Genomic DNA, 16,288 nt, shown 5'->3' with positions numbered 1-16,288 from the left:
AATTGGGTATGTCACGCCATACAAATTTTAAAAAGCATATTCCCATGGGCCTGAGTCACCCGTTACTCACATGGTCAAGGTCAAACAGGCACTATCTTTTCAGTGCGGTCGATCACATCGGTGAAACGAAATGAATGAATTGAACTAAATGTATCTATACAGTCACGCATTCACACTTTGTTCGCTTCATTTCCTTCAGCACTTGCACTTGCATTTCACCATTAGCTTACTGTATGTACGCACAGAGAGGCAGCAGCTACCAGCCTCCTCGTACGGACCGCTCCAGGAACCGATGATCAGCGAATACGCATCTGATCCGCTTTGGATGGGCGGTACATACACACCTTCACACAATCATCATTCAAAAGAATCAAGTCGCTACCGAAGAGAAGACGATAATCTCAAACACACCAGTACGTGGTTTCAGTCGGTTTTTGGGGGAGCAAGCGATGTAGGTCACACAAGAATATGGATGTTTCTCGGACTGTCTCAAAACTGTGTGCAAAATCAAAGTGGCAGTTTGCAGTATTCATGTTCATTCATTCGATTCTTCCAGCAAGTAGTGATCTATCTCCCTTACATGTCCTCAGTAAATCTTGATCGCCAGCTGTCTAGCCTCCTATCGGGTGATCGAAAGCCCAGACATCAAACAATCAAAGATATTCCAGATTGTTGTTCTCACACCACGCTCGACGAGGACAAGACAGGATATGGTAGATGATCCTCAATAGAAAGATATTCCGGCACACGTCACCTGCTCATCCCCATTGAGTACGATGCGAAAAGTCTTTCTGTTCAAGGTTTATGTCCATCTTCCTTCGTTCTCAAGCCTAAGCCTTGTAGGTCGTCGCTGCCTAGGCGACCATCTATACGTCTTCTTACCTCTTTGGACCTCTGATAGAAATAAGACAAGGGTAAACAAAGTTTATGAAAGAACGTAAACCTGAAGCAATGTACTGTTATTGATATGTACTAAACTAGTTGATCTTGCTTTTAAGCTTCTCTGTTGTCTGACAAGAAGATGGAAACCCCTTGGTTTAATAGCTAATTTGTCTCTTCCGAGTCACGTCAATTGTCTGTCCCAAAGATCATCAGATCATTGGAAAGGTCAAAACAATTGATCTTTTGTTGATCGACTGGCTCCTTATCGTCGTCATTGTTGACATCCAACAAAGAAAAGCGGAAAAGGGAACAACAACGGAGAATTAATCATCCTCGAATAACAATACATAAAGAGTCCTGCACCACTTTCTGATTTATATTCTTCCCTCCCATTCACAGTCTCTTCTGCCTCTTTCGCCAGAACTCCATTCCTTGACATTCTATACCTAGTATAATTATTATATTCCTGATCTCTTCTTTGCCATATTCATCCTATCAACGCAACCAACCGATAGAACTCTACACTCCTACCCCTACACCGCCTACATCGTTCCATCCTAGAGAGACATCTCATCCCAGTCTGTTCAACATGTTATCCCGACTAGCCGTAATCATATCGGCTTTAGCTTTGTTCTCTACAGCTCGGGCTGCCCAAACCTTTGTCGGATGTGTGTTACAGGCCACCGTGGCTTTAACAGCTGACTATGCCACACGAACAAGTTCTCAGAGTGCTTGTAATGTGAGTTTGCATCTACTACTTGTTCCTTCTCATGTTGCGCTGATGTGTTTTACTCTGTTGTGATGTCCAGACTCGATGTTTGGCTCAACAAGCTACAAACCCATCGATACAGTACTCGTACTTTGTGGCGGGAACTGCCCTGGGAAACAACTGTTATTGCGATGCTACAGGATCATACGTTGCCGCTAGTGCTTATATACTACCGAGTGGAGATACAACTACCGATTGCTCTGCTTTGGGTTTAGGTCTGAATCTGGGCTTGTTGGCGACAGTGAGTCTCCGTCCCTTGACGAGTCCTTCTGCCATGATGTCTTCACTTACACTGATTGGATTTGGAATGTATAGGCGACTGATTTGTCTACTACTTTCGCGTTCCAGGGCTGCACCAATACATTGACCGGGGTAGTCATCAACTTGGCTCAGGGCACGATCTTAGGCGGTGCGATAGTCCAAGATCCACAAGCATGTTTCCAACGTTGTGCAGGAAACCTTAATGCCTATTTCATTCCTATCGTTCCATCCGTCACTGCGATCGCCCCCACCTACGGATGCGTATGTGACCCAAGTGGTCCAGGTGCTCTGGGAGCTTGTGGTCTTTCCACATTCTTCAAATATACGCACTCGGCTTCGGCAAGTCAACAAGCTCAAGCGAGGAAGAGGGACCAACTTGCCTTGAACGCTAAAGCACATACGGAAAGGAGGAAATCTTTCTGTCCAGGTAGAATGACTTCTTGTTTGATACCTGGCGTGGAAGATTCTTGGGAATGTGTGGATCCCCAGTCTGATCTTGGTAAGTGACCTACTGTAAAATCCTAATGCACTAGCTCTTATCGCTGACTTGTCTCGGATATAGAATCCTGTGGTGGGTGTACACATGGTGAGTATACTTCCGATGGCCCTACCAATTCAACCGCCACAGGTACAGAGTGAGTGTACCTCTCACCGTTTGTTCTGGTCATGATGATGTACTAAATCTGGTCATTGTCATTGGCGTAGCTGTACCAACATGCCTGGTGTACTCATGGGTGGGTCGACATGTACAAATGGTCAATGTGTCGCTTTCGCCTGTAAGAGGAAATGGACCCTTCAGAGGGGAAAGTGTATAAGGGGATCGAGTAAATAAACAAATAAACCAAGGACAATTGACGAAATGGACCATCGATTTATATACATACAGTCCTTTACATCTTATTCTTCTCACTTCTCTTTTTACATACATGCTTTGAACATCCAGTAGATACAGTATAGTACGGTACAAATGAAACAAACACTCTTCTTTTTTGGACTTTTATTGAATTTTGAATAGGTTTTAGGTTATAATTATGTACGCTTTACATAAGGAACATTTCGATTTTAGCTTGAAGCTGCCCTTTTATTTTGTATCTTTCAATATGGACTATCCGGTTTCTCAATCTCATTTCTACCATCCTTCCATACACGTACGGTATAAACATACTCCATGTATATCGATGAAACGAGTTCTGAAACGTGTACAAATTGCATGATTGACCAACTCCCTTGAAGATTCCACAGTACTGTACGATATGGTGCGCCCAATAACATTCGTTTCAACGGTGACCACGTGTATTTTCCAATTCATTCAAGATATAGTAGATATTTTGAGCCTGACCAGGGGTGATGATCAAACAGTTAGCGATACCAAATATGGTTAAAAGGATGAAAATTCTTGAGCACTTTCAACGCCACTGATTACATATGTCAATTGACGATATCAGATACATTCTTCATCCCCTCATTTGTCAACTTGAGGCGTCTACACTGACTGGAAGACCTAATTCTCACCTTCAGAGGAGGACGGACCAATGCATATATATATGGACCATCGCTTCTGAAAGTGAAGGAGCTCCTTCCATGTACATCAGACTTCACTGTTCCGACTTAATCCACACTCTTTAGATTCTGCCAGCTTTACCCACATCATTTTGGTCTGCTCCAACTTAAACCACACTCATTTCACGGCTATACCACAATCAACTCGATTACTTTACCTTTTCATACAATCGATTCACATATAAACACAGCAGACTGTGATTCCACGCTCTCACTTAACCACTTGAAAGAACTTATATAACGGCTCAACATGTTTCCTATCGCCCTTGCATTCTTGATCGCTCCTACGGTAGCCAGAGCAGCTTCCTTTTCCGGCTGTATGTCAAGTAGCATTCCTCACAAATCTCACTCAGGTCTTCAGATTGTTAATGTGGAAGGAACGGAATGTATCGTAAGTCATCTGTTTCTGTACTGAATCGTTCCCGTCTCATATCGTGTTTCTCTCATAGGACCAATGTACGGCATCCGGATTTGAATTCTCTTATTCTTATTACGAGGAGATCGATTCTATCCATTACTGTCATTGTGATTCGGCGTCTTCATTGAGCCAACACAAAGACTCTCTACGACCGGCATACCAAGGTGAAAGATGCTATGAAGGTGATGCTACGGTATATCACCTTTCCACCGATCTCACTTTCACCCACTGTGCTCATTCCCTCACTTCGTCTGCCGAACATCCCATCCTCGGTCTGATCGTCGACACTCCTGCACAATGTTTCGAACACTGTTCTTCCTCTGGGGCATACCTCCTCCCTCCTCCAACAGGTCTCAAAGATGGTCAATATGAATGTTTCTGCCAGCAACCTGATATCAAAGAAGAAGGAGTCAGCTCATTCTGCGATTCAGCAGCTTACAGGCGATTCGACGCCCCTGTCAAATCAAGTAGGTTGGTATTCCAATCCGCCGGAAACGACATCCAGAAACAGAAGCCTTTAACCTCTTCTTAGTCGAAATCCTTTTTTGGTCGGAGTCCCAGTCTCTTTTTCCTGTAGATATACTTTGGTAGTATATACTGACCATCTCATATACACACGGACATTATCACATCCATACAAAGCATATAACATATATCAATGGACAATTATTTTGTATATACACATTTTCCGGGTTACATAAACAACAAGCTATAATGCATTCTGAAAAGTGCCACATTCAATTGCGGTGCGCTACGTCATCCCATCATCTCATCACAACACGACCACCATAACACCAATATGTCAGATGTTGACATCCTCATAACTCACCATTCACTCGTAGTCTTTCGACAATAACTCAAGCATCATGTCGATATCATTTGCCGCACAAGATCTGCAGCCCACGTACCAGGGTATCATCAATGGTACCGCTGATTACGATTGGGCCATCTTCAATCAGACAGGGAACGAGTTAAAGGTCCAAGCTACTGGAAGTGGATTAGATGATCTCGAAGAGGAGTTTAACGATGGAAGGTGAGCACAACTCCATGCAGCCCCAATATTCCCATTACTGACCCAAAAACAGAATACAATATGCGTTTGCTCGAGTCAAAGACCCCAGCGTAAGTGATCAACACCTCAGGTATGGAGCTATAAGCTGATTTGCGCGATAGAGCTCATTACCTAAGTTCGTTCTCATCTCCTGGTTAGGAGATGGTGTACCAGAGAACAGGAAAGGTTTATACAGTGAGTATAGTACTTGGTATGACGTGATGGAGTGCTGATAGCCACCTACGATCAGATATACAAAGTCCGCAAGTACAGGACAAATTTCTACGTGGTGCTCATCTAGTCATCCAAGCTCGTTCAGAGGTAAGCTTTCGTGCATTGTAGGCCAATCTGCTAAATCATTCGTCCACAGCTTGACGTGACCCCCACGTTCATCCATAAGCGTATCCAAGAATCTTCCGGGTCTAAATACTCCTCCTCGGCGGCCGCTCCTTCTCCGTCTGCTCCAGCTGCAAGGACGGCTCCTAGCTACAGGCCAAGTCAAGGATTTGGAGGTGCACAAGGCAAAGTAAGTCATCTTTTGGAGAATCGCGCTGATCTCTCAGCCCGCTGCTGTCTCCACACCTGCATCTACCTTTAGTCAACCTACTCCACCTCCTGCTGCTGCATCTAAGCCTTCGGCTCCTCCACCCAGACAGCCCTCTCCTCCACCCACCCCTCCCCCAGCGCCAGCCGTCGCCCCACCGCCCGCAATCTCAAGCCAAGCCAAACCTACCGCAACAGCGATTATGTCAGCTGCTACTCCCGCTTCCTCTGAGAGTGCTAAACCTGCCTACGAAGATAGGATCGCTCCCGTGGGCACAGCTTACGAGCCCGTCAAATTGTCTGCTCCTGGCAAATTAGGTAACCGATGGAATCCCGCTGCTCAACAGCATTCCGAGGAAGAAGCTGCTCCCACTGGACCTAGTCTCAAGGACAGGATGGCTGCTTTCTCAGGTGGTGGTGCGGCTTCAGCTCCATCTGCCCCTCAACCCACTGGGAAGAAGTTGACTTGGTCTGAACGACAAGCGGAAGCGAAAAAACAAAGAGAGGAAGAGGATCGCGCAAGCGCGGCTGCAGGTGCTGGTAAGTCGGTCTCTCAACATGATAGCACTCACAACTGACCTCAAGATTTCTATCATAGCTGTTACTGGTACCCAACCTTCTGCCCCGTCTTGGAAGGCTCCTACTGCTCCTGTTGCCCCGCCTGCTCCCAGAGTACCATCACCCCCTCCAGCTCCAGCAGCGCCTCCTCCTCCCCCCGCTGCATCACGCCCAGTACCCACTGCACCTGGCGGTATCCCAGCTCCAGTCTCTCGATCTATACCTCCGCGACCGGCTTCGCCCGATTCTGATGAAGAGAAGGAAGATGATGATGATTGGGGAGCGCCACCTCCGCCTCCTGCTGCTCCTTTCCGACCAGAACCAGTGGTCGAAGATGGCCCAGTGGAGCAAGCTGCGCCTCCTCCCCCTCCTCCTCCTCCACCACCACCACCTCCTGCGCCAATTGCTGATCCTGTGAGTGTTCGATTTTCCCTCACCCAGATGTGCGCATTTTCTCATTCATGTGAAATACTAGCAAATCGAAGAGCTTGAACGACTTAAGCAAGATCTCACTCTGGAAGAGGCTCCTTCAGCTGGTCCACCTCCTGTCCCTCAAGACTCTCGACCTAAATCGGAGGCTGCTCCTCCAGATGCTGCAGGTCTAAGAGCGAAAGTACTGTTCGAGTACGAAGCGGCGGAAGAGGGTGAGATCTCCCTGAGAGAGGAGGAAATCATCACTCAGATCGAACAGCTCGACGAAGGTGAGTCGTATGCAGCTTTCATTCACATCGAGGCCGCAACAGAAGAGGTTAGCTGATGATATTTGCCAATATGATCTAGGTTGGTGGTCCGGTACGAACTCTGCTGGACAAGCTGGTCTGTTTCCTGCGAATTACTGTGAACTTATCGAAGGAGAAACCCCCGCCCCCGCTCCTGCTTCTGTTACACCTACACCTGCACCCGAGCCTGAAGCTGCTGCACCTCCTCCGCCCCCACCACCTCCACCACCTCCTCCACCTCCACCTCCAGCAGCAGCAGCAGCACCACCACCAGCCCCTACCTCTGCTCCTGAGCCAGAAGTAGAAGAGAACGTCATGATAGCTGCTTACGAGTGAGTGAATACGTCTCGGTCCTGTCGAAATGTTAGCTGATATACTGGTTGACATTCCCCACGTAGCTACGAAGCAGGTGAAGATAACGAGATTTCCTTTAGGGAAGGTGACAAGATTACTAACATCGATAAAGTCGATCCGGATTGGTGGCAAGGTCAATGTAATGGAAAAGAAGGTTTGTTCCCTGGTAAGTGATGGTTCATATACAAGATTCTCAACTTGTGAAGATGTATGACTGATTTGATGAGGTTTTTAGCTGCTTATGTGGTCCATCCAAGCGAATGGCCTCCTCAATAATGGACGAGCGAATACTAGTGTGTTTGTAAGGTGTAAGGTGTAGAGACGAAATGACATTTTGATAGATAGAGGTGAATTGGATAAGACCAATCAAATTCTGATCATATTGGTCAATGAAATTATGCAAATGAAGTATCTTCTGGAATATCCATATAGAGGATTGCACTTTAGTTACTGCAAATTTGCTAGCATGAAGTATATCAAACAAGTATATGAATGCAAAGATGCATGCGACTTCTTTCCATAGGACGTTTTAATATTTAACGTTTGACTGTTCGACTGTTCACTATTACAATGAGCGAAGTCTTTGAGAAATACTACTACTACCCTGTCAGATCCATAAGATCCATATCCATCAACTATAGACGAGTCAAGTCAAGTAGTATGGGTGTGTGAGAGTGAGGTTAGTTATTACCTAGACTAATGATGATGTGGGTGAGGTAATTAATGTTGAGAGTTCGGCGAGAACAAATTCTGATTATGACTATTGTAGGCATTTGTTGGTTGAGGCTGATGTTGACCTGGTGTTTGAGCTGGAGTACCAATGGAACCTATGGAGAAATTACCAAATGAAGGTTGTCTACTTCCCACTCCCACTCCTGCTCCAACACCGACTAAACCAGATGGTGGACCGTTACCAGTTGAAGTTGATGCCGAAGATAGACTCTGATGTTGTCTTTCACCTATAGTTGGCATTTGACCCCATGAACTTCCTCCGCCTCCTGGAACGCTAGCACCACCAATGACTGAATCTGTATTTCCAGGAGCGGACGAACCCCATATGGAAGGTGATGAAGACCATCTTCCACTACCTGGTGCAGCAGCTGCGACAGGTACGTCCCATCCTCCATTAGACAAGTTACGCCTCTGTTGAGGTTGAACAATCTCATCATCTCCTCCCAAAGCGGCTGAACCGAATACCTGTTCAGGCTGAGCTGGTGAGTTACTCCTCAACAAGCTAGAACCACCTTGATGAGTCTGAGGTGGATCTAAGAAACCGGTCGAGCTCGGTCCAGGTCGTCCGATGGGTCCAGGTGCAGCACCGATCGCTCCTATTGCTCCGATGGGTCCAGGGGAAGGTCTGTAATCGTCTAAAGCTGATGAGCCAGAGATTAATGATCCAGGACCGGGTACTGGTCCAGAACCGATCGATCCAACCTCTCCTGCTGATACATGTCTGGAAGAGGATGAAACTGCTGTGGATCCAATGGGCGCAGTAGGAGGTGAAAACGCTTCATCAACAGAGGGTATTCGAGTTGTAGGCTTCACAGGTGGGAAACCCATACCGATAGGCGCAGTTCGCATAGAATGATCGAATGGTGGGCTGGGTTCCGGTGCGAAGCCTCTAGGAGGCGGGTTGGGCGATATGGATGGACCATTAGTCTGTGGTGGCGAGAAGGCAGGTGACTGGCCGGAATAACTTGGACCGCCTCTGAATCCGGCAGCCGAGAATGTTTGGGGGACAGGCATTCGCTGGAAGGCATTGACACCTACGGGAGGGATAGGTTGAGGGTAATATGGCTGAGGTGTTTTCTGCGTTCTTCCTCCGATGACGGAAGACGATCCGGCTGCTATAGGTGCTGAAGGTGGCCGAGCAGCCTTGACAGGAGAAGGTTGGGTGACAGGAGGAGTTGTTTGAGGAGTAGAAGCATTTCGAGGTGATTTGACTGAATGTACACCGACAGGCAATGGTGGAGTGGGTACCGAGGCAACAGCAGCAGCGGCAACGGCAGCAGCTCTCTTCTCGGCGGCAGCCCGTTCTGCTGCTGCCTTTTCAGCTTTAGCTTTCTCGCGTTGAGCTTGTTGAGCAGCGAGTGCTTTAGCTTGTTCGGCAGCTTCCTTCTCTTTCCTCTCAATCTCATCCTTCTTAGCCTTTTCAGCTCGTTCCTGTTCAAGCTTGGCGAGACGTTCTTTTTCAGCTTTGTCTTTAGCTTCTTTAGCGATCCTATCGCGTTCTGCCTTTTCAGCTTTCTCCTTCGCCAATCGTTCCTTTTCGGCCTTCTCCCTAGCCGACCTTTCTTCTTTTTCCCTCTTTTCACGTTCTTTAGCTTCTTTCTCTCTAGCCTCACGCTCCTTCTTTGCCTTCTCATCACGTTCTCTCTTCTTCTTAGCTGCTTCCTCTTCACGTTCCTTCTCTTCCTGTTGACGTTTCTTCCTTTCGGTAGCTTGACGTTGAGCTTCTTCCTGAGCTGCTTTCTTGACAGCCTCTCGTCTCGCTCGTTCTTCCTCCTGTTTTCGGTGCCTTTCACGCTCCTGTTCCTCCGCTCGAGCTTTGACTGCTCGTTGTTCTTCAGCGATAGCAGCTTCCCGAGCAGCTTTCTCTTCTTCCGCCTTTTGCTTTTGCAGTCTGAAGCGGATCACTCCATCAGCACATATCACCAGACATCAGCCAATTCTTCACTCACTTCTTCTTATCCTTCTTCTTTTGAGACTCTTTAGCCTTCTTTTCCTCCCTTGCCCTCTTCGAATCCTCTTCTTCCTCGAGCTCACGGAGTAACTGTTCCTCTCTCTGTTTGGCCACTTTCTCTCGATATGCTTGAAGTACCCTTTGTTCAAACATCCTAGCAGCGAAGATTTGGAACATCCGTTTACCTTCTTCCATCCTTTCGACATCGGTGAGGGGTTCGCTATATCAAACCCTCATGATTAGCTTATGTGAAACACTCGGGACAGTGGATAAACCCACTCTTTACTCTCATCATCCTCATCGTCCGTCTCTTCCTGCATGTCCCTTATATTCTGATCTTCCCTTACGGACCTCCTTATAGCTAGCTGTTCCATCATTTCCAGAAATTTGGATCCGTCATTCTTGAGCATGTCATCGGCAATGGTGAGTATACCTCCTGGGACAAAGTCGGTAAGGGTAAGGGGTAGGTGCAGGAGAAAGAAGAACCGGTGAAAGCTCAGCGTAAGCCCTAGACAGAAGAGAACTACAAAGGAAAATCCACAAGCTCACCTTTTATCGTTGCCAGACTAGAACCAAAACTCAAGAAATCGTCTCCACCTTCCGGACGAGGTTGACTCGCTTTGGATGAAGGGGGCGGTGGACGTGTGGTAGTTCTCGATACAGGTGGTGGAGGATGTTGATCATCCAAATCATCCCCTACATCCGCTTCGTCCGATCCTATCTCCTCGTCATCTAGCTCATCCTCATCTCCATATTCATCCTCATCATCGTATTCTTCGCTGTCCTCTCCATCTAGATCATCATGATCATGATCACCCATCGGATCCGGCGCTCGATGATCGTAACGAGTGATCACACCGCTCGAGTCCACTTCCACACTACCTGGAAAAGGTCCAGCACCATTAGGCGGAGGTTTGATACCGTTTGCGGCTGCTCGTTGTTCAGCAGCATATGATCGAAGTTCGTCATAGTACTGTTCGTATAGTTGATCTAACTCCATCTCGATGTTAACCTTCTTGCGACCACAGACAGCACATCCACAAGAATGACGATGTTGTTCCTTCATTTTCCTCAAAACAGCATCCTTCTCAATTCTCAAAAGATCCCTGCGTTCAGCTTCCGACAGTCCCAACCAGAACAGACGGATGTTCTCGCGATCTTCCGCTGATGACTGAGTCCATATCTTAGCTGGTGGCGCGGGAGCGGCAGGTGCTTTACCCTTGGCTGTGGGTTTCGAGCTTGCAGGAGGCTGTGAGTGATTGTGACCGGAATGAGTGTTGTGAGTTGGAGCAGCGCTAGCAGGAGCTTTGCCTGCAGCACGAGCTGATCTCGCAGGGGGGTTGGAAGATGGAGCGTTGGTATTGCTCATTGGCTGTTTACCGGCCGCTCGCGATGACGGAGGGGGATGTGCTGGTGCAGGAGTGACAGGTGGTGGCGGAGGATTGAGAGCAGGCTGTTGATGCTGTTGTTGTTGCATTGGTGGTTGAGGTGGCACAGGCTGCCGCGGTGGAGGTTGCTGTTGAGGTCTGGTTGTAGTGGGAGGAGGAACGGGTGCAGGAGGAGGTTCAACCGCTTTCGATGCGGCGTTCTTCTTCTTCTTCTTCTTATTTTTCTTCTTCGGTGCATCACCATTTGGAGCGTGGTATTCAGGTTCATCCACCTCGTAATCCTCTTCATCATCGTACTCTTCATCCTTTGCGTCAGGATGTCGTCTGAACCCTAATTCTTCACCTATACTAGGTTGATTGAATTGTCGTGCTCCTATCCCATTCACACCAGACATCAGGTTCGCACCCATTCCCGGACTTAACCCCATACCATGACTTGCAGCTTGAACTATCTGTTGAGCCATCTGATACATCGTCCTTTGACCCGAGTTATTCCCGGGCGTATTTTGACTGATGGTCCCATTGAATGGTACAGCATCTCTGATGAACTGGCGTAAGTGTGGTGGCAAAGAAGACCAGTAGGTGTCATCCGCACCAAACTCTGGATCGGCCATCCTCTTGTATAACTCGTTCGCCGCTGAGATCAGATCGTCGTGGGTGATATTGAACGGAGCCGATAATCCCGCTAATGCGCTACCGTTCTGTAACGATAGATTGTAATCAATCGAATATGATCCGGTGAACGAATTGGGATGTTGATGATGGGGGTTTAGGGGGACGTCGACCTCGTCGTAATATCCGTTGTTGTCGTACTGAACGTCAACAGGATAAGATCCAGGTGCGGAAAAGTTGAACAAGCTTGGATCTAATGGATCGGAAGCGGTGGAAGGTTGTAAAGGAGGTGCGACAGAAGGAGGTTGATTATTGCTGGCGTTGGTAATAGGTATCTCGCCGCTGATTGATCTCTCCTCGATATAAGAATGAGCAGATTTGGCTGCTTTCTTGGCCCGCTTCTTGGCTGCCGACTTGGAGAGGCCGGTGGGAGGTACGGACTGAGGATTGGATGACATGTGGAGTGGGACTATGACAAATGGGAAAAAGTTAGTATGAATTTAGACAAAAGTGCAAACCGATCTTCCTCTGGGAAGACAGCATCAACCTGCTCGATGACGAATCCCACTGCTTCCAACATATCTTCGGGTTCAAACCGTCCCCTGTCACACGACTCCACCCATCGAACACCAACACCTTGTAGATTTGACCATCACTCACCTCAGGAGCGGCCCAAAGTCTTCCAATCAACCTCGGTCGATTTCGAGGCTCCTGCCGGGCTTAGCTGTGGAGGGGAGAGTCGGATTTTTTCTTTCCCTGCTTATGAATGGTCTCGGCCAGAGAATGCGTTACTGGCGACCAAGACGTACAAGAGGTGGTTTGGTGTAAGGTGAATGATTATAGATGAGGGCTCGATGCTGCAGAGATGAAAGGTGGGTATAGCATATGCTCTGTTGGCGGTAACACTAAGTAGCAGCAACACAACATGGACCATACCAGGTAGCGTGGCGATCAGAGGGGGAGGTGAAAACGCCGAGTATCACCGCGGGATATACTGCTGTGGCACCTGGTACTTGAACTAATCACCTCCACCAGTCAGGTTCACTTTGGTCCATCGAGAAAACAACCATGAAACAATTCGAATCTCTCGCCATGTTACACTCGTATAGCACAACCCAGGACGATGAGGGTGACAAAGCGCAGGCTACAGTCTCTGACAGCACCGCTGAAACCACGTACGAGTGACATCCATCCCACTCCTTACTCATGGATCAACACTTGCACGCCAGGTCCATCAACCGGTAAGCTGGGAAAGTAAGGGGGCGTGACTCAATAGCTTACCATGTACGAACGTATTTTCAGGTAAATTGGCCGGTATATCAATAGCTATCAAAGATAATATCTCATATGATAAAGCACCTACCTCATGCTCTTCATCGATATTAAGGGGTGAGCTGGTATCCCAGGATTGAGGAAGGACGGATTAGCTCATTATCACTTTTGCTAGATTACGACCCACCTTACACTGCAACATGTGTGCAAAATCTCATGGCGGAAGGAGCCCATATAGCGGGGCAGACGAAGATGGATGAATTCGGGATGGGGTGGGCTACTCGTATATATATGTTGTTTGTACAATCAAATGACATTTTGATCGATTTAGCTCTCAGACAACCCATCTACCACCTTTCTATACCCCGGTTCATAATCCAGCTTCACCTTCGCCTGATGAAACTCCAAGATCAGCTGGAGGAAGTTCCGGTGGATCAGCTGCGGCGGTCGCGGAGGGAAGATGCTGGGCGTGAGCTAACTCTTCGCTTTTCATCTGGAACATCAGCTGATATACTTTATCAATCGAATAGAGCATTGGGCACAGATACTGGTGGTTCAGTAAGATTACCAGCTAGCTATTGTGGAGTTGTAGGACTTAAACCTTCTTATGGGATGATATCGAGGTGAGTTTTTGGTATCTATCATTTGCATACGCTCATCAAGGACTGACATTAACCTCTCATTCATTTTCGTTTAGACGAGGTGTGATTGCATATGCAGATTCATTGGATTGCGTAGGTGTGTTAGGTAGAGATATAGACACAGTCGAACAAGTTTTCAGTGAGTACAGCCCAATCATTACTCCTCATCCAATCTGAACATTCAAGCTGATTTGTCCTAGATGTGATAACCAGACCTGACGAGGGAGATATGACCTGTGCATCTTCCTCTATACGATTAATCGCTTTTGACATCTCACAGCGGCACCTGCCGCATAAAGGTATAGAGGGCCTACGTATAGGTATACCATCAGAGATCAATCAGAAAGTATCCTCTGGCCTATTAGACTACTTGAAAGGCGAAGGAGCGAAAGTAGAAGAAGTGTCCTTACCATCGATCAAAAAGGCTTTACCGGCATATTACGTGTTAGCTTCTGCCGAGGCATCTTCGAATTTAGGTAGATTTGGCGGAGGATGGTTCGGATCTCCCCCCGAACGGCAGAGTAGGATAGAAGGTGAATCTGGCGAGGAGAGGCGAAAGAGGATAAGGACAGAAGGGTTTGGAACGGAGGTGAAGAAGAGGATATTGGCCGGAACATGGGCTTTGAGTGCGGAGTAAGCGTTCACGTTTTAGTGTCGAAAGAGATATGGGAAAGATACTGATTTTTATGGGCTTATATGCAGCGAATTTGACAATACATACTTGAAAGCATTACATCTGCGACAACTCCTACGAAAAGATTATCGAAACATCTTCCGAATACCTCACCCTCTATCTCCATCATCAACTCCACAGAACCAGGCTGGGGTAGACGTGATCCTTCATCCTACGGCTATACGTACTGCTCCGGTACTAGGCGTCAAGGAAGCGAAGAGCTCAAACGAGTATCAGCAGGATTTGCTGACAGTACCGGCGAGTCTTGCTGGATTACCATGCATATCGGTACCAGCCGGGGAAGGGCAAGATGGATGGCCGTTAGGAGTCAGTCTGACGAGTCAATGGGGTATGGAAGGGTTGGTGTTCAGGCTGGGAAAGGCCGTCGAACAGTGGTCGAAGAGGCAGTAAAATAGTCTTCTGAATCAATCGAATGGGCAAGCAGGTCACAGATACAGTCAGGTATATGAGATTATATGCATGATGGGATTATAAACAAAAACTCGTATATATAGAATCATTGTAATCGTTTACATTCCAATGTCTCTCCCAGCTTCGCTCTTATCTCACTTAATATCTGCCTACAGGCAATTTTCGATAATTCCAATGCATCTGAGAACTAATGCAATTAGAACTATCAGTATGTTATTTCGAGAAGCTTCGTTCAAAGCTGGAATGATGTTATATTGATTCGAGTCATGAATTATAAACTTACTTTCTCTTTGTCAAACTTTCCTTCATTCTCTACCCAAATCAATTCCATCTCTTCACCTTCCTCTTCATCAACATCCATATTACTATCTTTCTGGTTTTGGTCTTCCCTAAGACTAACGTTCTTTCCGAATGACCAAGCGAATCCAAATCTCGCTATCGAATTGTATTCTTCCTCTATAGATGGATCAACCACCAATCCATCATCATCACTCAACGATGCAATACTGATGGCTATAGGTAGATGAGTCATTGCTATTGAACCTGCATCGAGTATAGCGAGGGTAGCGGAATTGATTGACACGGCTCGTGAGCTGAAATTGTATGATGTATTTGGCGATTTCTCTTTCTTGTCTACTGCTAGGGCGCTTTGAGTTGGAGGTTGAGGCCATACGTTCTTTTCGGTAGTCTCAGGTTCGGTATCGATATATATCTCTGGACTTTCATTATACCTTCCAGTAGATAATGTAGGAGCAGAAGAGGATGAGAGGGACTGTACGATGATTTGAATCAATGATCTTGGGTATAGCGATAGACGAAGAGCGGAGGGGTAGATTGATTCGAGGGTAGTTATGAGTGCTCTGGAAGCTGTAGCTGATGTCACATTGAATATCTATCAGCTACAGTGTATATCATAGGATTGGGGTGAAACGCTCTTTCAGTGTAGTGGAGGGAAGTCAACTCACCACCTACGCCTTCCAAAGGTCTATGTGAAATTTCCAAAGTAGCTCTCGTAGGTAATTCTTGATTTAATCGAACTTCCAATGGACCTGAACAACTTGCTAAAGCGGATGTAGCGCCTAATCCAACCATCACATAAAATGCCAAGATCAGCTACTGTAATAACGGGAAGGGTATATGAACATCACAATATCGTCCTTACAATCATAGGAAGGGAGAGGGAAAGGAGAGTCAATATTCGCACTCACCGAATCCAAATCTACCTGATCCATCTGCCCTATCCAGTTCTCCAATTTCGATTGTCAAAGGCCTGATCTCATGGGGCTTTCGACCGTTTGATCGCCTTCTGCTAGGACCTGCGCTTGCCATTGTGGAGGATCTTGCTGCTGTCTGCTTGAGTGTTCTTGTTGGTTACTATGTACAGACCACCACTGATTGCGATTTCATCTGGTCCAAGTCCTTGTCGATCAGAAATCTCGAAAGATATGCGCAAAATCTAAATATGTGCTCTA

The 16,288-nt window shown here is 47.0% G+C and overlaps 6 protein-coding genes across 6 annotated transcripts; 4 read left to right on the top strand and 2 right to left on the bottom strand.

Annotated features, from left to right (window-relative positions):
* Positions 1-1,471: 1,471 nt before the first annotated feature.
* Positions 1,472-2,744, top strand: I203_107625 (uncharacterized protein; the record flags this gene model as incomplete). The annotated part of the gene is made up of 5 exons (XM_019145698.1): positions 1,472-1,621; positions 1,692-1,892; positions 1,967-2,411; positions 2,475-2,547; positions 2,618-2,744. The coding sequence occupies 5 exons, from the start codon at positions 1,472-1,474 to the stop codon at positions 2,742-2,744; spliced, it is 996 nt and encodes a 331-aa protein (XP_019005517.1).
* A 978-nt stretch (positions 2,745-3,722) lies between these two features.
* I203_107624 (uncharacterized protein) lies at positions 3,723-4,422 on the top strand (the record flags this gene model as incomplete). Its single annotated transcript, XM_019145697.1, has 2 exons — positions 3,723-3,863; positions 3,922-4,422. 2 exons carry the CDS (start codon positions 3,723-3,725, stop codon positions 4,420-4,422), a joined length of 642 nt encoding a protein of 213 aa, XP_019005516.1.
* A 334-nt stretch (positions 4,423-4,756) lies between these two features.
* I203_107623 (uncharacterized protein) lies at positions 4,757-7,391 on the top strand (the record flags this gene model as incomplete). Its single annotated transcript, XM_065518229.1, has 11 exons — positions 4,757-4,923; positions 4,976-5,012; positions 5,064-5,136; positions 5,192-5,262; positions 5,312-5,467; positions 5,598-6,024; positions 6,083-6,456; positions 6,518-6,743; positions 6,823-7,093; positions 7,160-7,281; positions 7,351-7,391. The coding sequence occupies 11 exons, from the start codon at positions 4,757-4,759 to the stop codon at positions 7,389-7,391; spliced, it is 1,965 nt and encodes a 654-aa protein (XP_065372959.1).
* A 444-nt stretch (positions 7,392-7,835) lies between these two features.
* On the bottom strand, positions 7,836-12,256 carry I203_107622 (uncharacterized protein; the record flags this gene model as incomplete). The annotated part of the gene is made up of 4 exons (XM_019145695.1): positions 7,836-9,738; positions 9,797-10,018; positions 10,078-10,234; positions 10,348-12,256. 4 exons carry the CDS (start codon positions 12,254-12,256, stop codon positions 7,836-7,838), a joined length of 4,191 nt encoding a protein of 1,396 aa, XP_019005514.1.
* Positions 12,257-12,921: 665 nt separating this feature from the next.
* Positions 12,922-14,795, top strand: I203_107621 (aspartyl/glutamyl-tRNA(Asn/Gln) amidotransferase, A subunit; the record flags this gene model as incomplete). Its single annotated transcript, XM_019145694.1, has 8 exons — positions 12,922-13,039; positions 13,101-13,187; positions 13,246-13,342; positions 13,402-13,539; positions 13,601-13,693; positions 13,768-13,850; positions 13,912-14,344; positions 14,414-14,795. 8 exons carry the CDS (start codon positions 12,922-12,924, stop codon positions 14,793-14,795), a joined length of 1,431 nt encoding a protein of 476 aa, XP_019005513.1.
* A 106-nt stretch (positions 14,796-14,901) lies between these two features.
* I203_107620 (uncharacterized protein) lies at positions 14,902-16,145 on the bottom strand (the record flags this gene model as incomplete). The annotated part of the gene is made up of 4 exons (XM_019145693.1): positions 14,902-15,003; positions 15,100-15,689; positions 15,782-15,895; positions 16,025-16,145. 4 exons carry the CDS (start codon positions 16,143-16,145, stop codon positions 14,902-14,904), a joined length of 927 nt encoding a protein of 308 aa, XP_019005512.1.
* Between the last annotated feature and the right edge of the window lie 143 nt (positions 16,146-16,288).

Source organism: Kwoniella mangroviensis, chromosome 2 (genome assembly GCF_000507465.2).
Source record: "Kwoniella mangroviensis CBS 8507 chromosome 2, whole genome shotgun sequence".
Lineage (NCBI taxonomy): Eukaryota > Fungi > Basidiomycota > Tremellomycetes > Tremellales > Cryptococcaceae > Kwoniella > Kwoniella mangrovensis.
The sequence above is the reverse complement of the archived record's forward strand: the minus strand, read 5'-3'. Positions and strand labels throughout refer to the sequence as shown.